The 4,457-nt window shown below is 37.0% G+C and overlaps 1 protein-coding gene across 1 annotated transcript; it reads left to right on the forward strand.

Moving 5' to 3' along the window:
• The first annotated feature begins 645 nt into the window (after nucleotides 1–645).
• On the forward strand, nucleotides 646–2,138 carry LOC111393536 (chlorophyll a-b binding protein 7, chloroplastic). The gene is made up of 4 exons (XM_023019109.1): nucleotides 646–911; nucleotides 999–1,036; nucleotides 1,241–1,755; nucleotides 1,906–2,138. Exons 1-4 carry the CDS (start codon nucleotides 697–699, stop codon nucleotides 1,921–1,923), a joined length of 786 nt encoding a protein of 261 aa, XP_022874877.1. The 5' UTR covers nucleotides 646–696; the 3' UTR covers nucleotides 1,924–2,138.
• Nucleotides 2,139–4,457: the final 2,319 nt, after the last annotated feature.

The following is a 4,457-nucleotide window of genomic DNA, read 5'->3' on the forward strand; positions in this document are numbered from 1 at the left end:
TGCTCGCTTGACTTTGTTTTTCATGAAAATTATTAATTTAAGGGATATCATATTTTACAATTGTTCATAGAATTTGTTTCTATTGCAGAAAAAATAAAAAATAATAAAATAATCCAAGAAAACCAAAAATATCCAAAAATTATCTATCTTTTGGTGTTCGTTTGACTTTATTTTACATGCAAATTGTCAATTTAAGGGATATTCTTTTTTACACTTTTTCCTAGAATTTGTTTTAATTGCATAAAAATAAAAAATTAAAAAAAAAACATGGAAAACCAAAAGCCATGAAAATCAAGAAAATACTATCGTGACGCCAAAGTGGGAAAATCAATTAAATAGGCCAAAAGTAGAAGTTGAAATTTATTTTTCATTTTTCATGGAAAAAATTGGGCTATCTAACATAGCTAACATAAAACCCCAGAATTTTCACTTATAACCCTCAATAAAAGCAAACTTGCCTATCTAAATACACCCACCTATTCTCGTACCAGTGTCAATTGGACTAAAGATGTGCACCACCAGATTCAGATTATTCCAAGGCAATATCAAGGGGCAGTCTGTAATCCACATGGCAACTCAATCAACCAATCACATATCCACACTCCAATCCTTCAAGATAAGCTCTCTTTATCACATTAATTCTGATTCTCATTTCTACACTTCTCACACACAGAATTCAACAAAAAATCAGTCGACATGGCGGCCTCTGCCTGTGCTTCATCGACCATTGCAGCTGTTGCTCTCTCATCAACCAGAGCAACAAAGGCTTCGTTCTTATCGGGAAGAAAACTGAGAGTAAGCAAGAATGCTACATCAACCGGAGTGAGATCGGTTACTGTCTGTGCTGCAGCTGATCCTGACAGACCATTGTGGTTCCCTGGAAGCACCCCTCCACCGTGGCTCGATGGCAGGTTTAGAGACAATCCAACATCCTAAGTGCACCTTTAGTATGCATATGCTTGTATTTCTTAATATCTAATCGAATTTCTATCGTGCAGTCTCCCTGGAGACTTTGGCTTTGATCCTCTTGGCCTAGGTAAGGCTTCAAGCCAAAATATGTTTGCTTTCATGATCTCCCGTACAAATATTCATGTAGAGAAGAACTTCTTTTTGAATAACAAATAATATAGAGCATTCTTTTGTTTTATTCTTACACAAGGCTCACTTAATCTGAAAGAAAAGTACTAAAAAGTTCTAAAGACTTTAAAACAAACGAACATTTGATGTAAATTTCTTACAGCGTCTGATCCTGAGAGCTTGAAATGGAACCAGCAAGCAGAGCTTGTACACTGCAGATGGGCCATGTTAGGTGCTGCAGGGATTTTCATCCCCGAGTTCCTGACAAAGATTGGCATCCTAAACACTCCTTCATGGTACACTGCTGGCGAACAAGAATACTACACTGATACCACAACACTCTTCATCGTTGAATTGATTTTCATTGGTTGGGCCGAGGGAAGACGATGGGCAGACATCATCAAACCTGGGTGCGTGAACACCGACCCCATCTTCCCCAACAACAAGCTCACAGGAACTGATGTTGGCTACCCCGGTGGCCTCTGGTTCGACCCACTAGGATGGGGATCTGGATCTCCTGAAAAAGTAAAGGAGTTGAGGACAAAGGAGATCAAGAATGGAAGGTTGGCCATGTTGGCCGTGATGGGAGCATGGTTCCAACACATTTACACCGGAACAGGACCTATTGATAACCTCTTTGCTCACCTTGCCGATCCCGGCCATGCCACCATTTTTGCTGTAAGTGTAACTTCAGGCTTAAACTTTAGCTACACCTGATATTTAGAGAGAGATGAACATTTTAGACGCGTTAGTCCTGCATACAGCAAGTACACATTTCATATAAAACGTGAGCAAGGTGCTTATACTAATTTGCTAATGGTGTTACAGGCTTTCAGCCCCAAGTGAAAGAAGCAATGAAGTCACTTTAACGCGGAAGTATGGGAGAAACACCAGCAACAATCATTTTGGACAAAGTATTGACAGCGTGTTTTCCCAATTGATGTTGTATCATCGAGATATGTATTGCCTACATATTTGTCTGCTGTAGAAAAAGGTTTATGCAGTGTACAAATACCTGAGAAATTCTAATCCCGTATATACAGTTAGGCTTATATATCTGACATTTGCACGATGAAGAGAAGTCACGGCATGTTACATTGTTATTGGTCAGAACAATCGGATCAGAGGAACATAAAATGAAAGACGAGAAATACACAGTTCGAAAACAATACGATCGACTATTCAAAACTGCTATAAAGTTTCGAACCTCAATTTTTTAGAATTAGAATGGACCTTAGCTAACCGGAAGACCCAAGGATGAACCAGCCGAGTTACGCGCACATAAAGAATAACAACAATGATAAAAGAAACAGGTTAAACCTTATTTGTAATAAATATGGTATATCATTGAAAGGCAAATAGTTCAATTCAGTGCTACATTTATACAATACTAACAATTATTTCTATTATTGTTGCTGTTATTTTTATATTTGTATTTATCTGATTGAGTGAACAAACCTTCCCAATACTAGAATATTTTGCATTAAGCAGCTGCATTTGTGTCTAATCTAACCTGATAATATGGAGTCAGATTTTAGGTTGTCTGTACCATTCTAATGCATCGTTCTTATTTCTCCAACATATGTCAGAAACTTGAGATCACAAACATGGAATTAAATTGTTGGCGGGCTGCCTCTCTATTCTTGGCTGGCCCAAATTTAGTGATATTGGGCCCTGCTGGGTTGGTTAATCCAACGGGTTGAAATGGTTGGAAATGAAAAGCGTTTTTTGGAAACACGTTTTTCTTAATAAAGGACGACTGTTGTGGGCCTTACACTTGGCACCTTTGTGATCGTTGGATCGTTGATATTTTGGTGGACTGTTAACGTCTTTTGACTCTTCATTTTTGCCCTAATCTAAGCGAATGGTTCTAAGGTTTTCTTCGTCTTCTCTCTGAGGGTTTTCTGAACTCTTCTATTCTTGCATCTTTCTGAAAACAATCTCTAATCTGAGTGATATTAGGGTTGTATTTGGTATACGATCTGTGAGATTGTAGAAAACTGAGTGTTGTATAAAAGAGAAGCAAAAGAAAACTGAACTTGAAGGAACTGTGGTTTCTTCATACATTTTTGTATCGATTCTTTGTGATTCTTAGTGAATTCGAGCCTAATCTACTTTTGTAGATTCTCAACGGGTGAGTAAGCCTTTTGGCTAAACATCCAAATTCAGTGCTACATTTATACAATACTAACAATTATTTCTATTATTGTTGCTGTTATTTTTATATTTGTATTTATCTGATTGAGTGAACAAACCTTCCCAATACTAGAATATTTTGCATTAAGCAGCTGCATTTGTGTCTAATCTAACCTGATAATATGGAGTCAGATTTTAGGTTGTCTGTACCATTCTAATGCATCGTTCTTATTTCTCCAACATATGTCAGAAACTTGAGATCACAAACATGGAATTAAATTGTTGGCGGGCTGCCTCTCTATTCTTGGCTGGCCCAAATTTAGTGATATTGGGCCCTGCTGGGTTGGTTAATCCAACGGGTTGAAATGGTTGGAAATGAAAAGCGTTTTTTGGAAACACGTTTTTCTTAATAAAGGACGACTGTTGTGGGCCTTACACTTGGCACCTTTGTGATCGTTGGATCGTTGATATTTTGGTGGACTGTTAACGTCTTTTGACTCTTCATTTTTGCCCTAATCTAAGCGAATGGTTCTAAGGTTTTCTTCGTCTTCTCTCTGAGGGTTTTCTGAACTCTTCTATTTTTGCATCTTTCTGAAAACAATCTCTAATCTGAGTGATATTAGGGTTGTATTTGGTATACGATCTGTGAGATTGTAGAAAACTGAGTTTTGTATAAAAGAGAAGCGAAAGAAAACTGAACTTGAAGGAACTGTGGTTTCTTCATACACTTTTGTATCGATTCTTTGTGATTCTTAGTGAATTCGAGCCTAATCTACTTTTGTAGATTCTCAACGGGTGAGTAAGCCTTTTGGCTAAACATCCGGGCCCTTAGGGGCAAAAATTCTTGTGTTCTCTACGTTTCTGTAATCTCTTAAATTGTTTACTGCAATCGTTTTTGAATGAAATAATAATCCCGAGACCAACATAAATGATAAAAATATAGGGGCTGGAGGAATAATAAACGTTACTATGAGTTTAAATCTCACACAAATCGATCAGTACAGTAAGAGTAAACCGAAATATCAAAACAGAAAATGGACGAAGTCCATACACTTTAAGCATCTTCTCAATAATCAAATCATGACTGTGAAAACATTTGAATAAAAGATCTATTTTAACTAACATATTTATTATCTATATCTTATATTCTAGTCTGGCTAGGAATTAATGTAGTAATTGATTAATATTTTTCCTTTTCCTTTCATAGATAGGATTGCACTGGTATGTATAGGATTGACTGCACT

The sequence above is a fragment of the Olea europaea genome, chromosome 1 (assembly GCF_002742605.1).
Source record: "Olea europaea var. sylvestris chromosome 1, O_europaea_v1, whole genome shotgun sequence".
Taxonomy (NCBI): domain Eukaryota; kingdom Viridiplantae; phylum Streptophyta; class Magnoliopsida; order Lamiales; family Oleaceae; genus Olea; species Olea europaea.

Bases quoted from the DNA above. Each gene is read 5' to 3' on its own strand.
- LOC111393536 (XM_023019109.1), top strand. From the start codon at position 697: ATGGCGGCCTCTGCCTGTGCTTCATCGACCATTGCAGCTGTTGCTCTC. The intron at 912-998 runs GTTTAGAGACAA...TCTATCGTGCAG, and splicing joins CCACCGTGGCTCGATGGCAG to TCTCCCTGGAGACTTTGGCT. The intron at 1,037-1,240 runs GTAAGGCTTCAA...AATTTCTTACAG, and splicing joins CTTTGATCCTCTTGGCCTAG to CGTCTGATCCTGAGAGCTTG.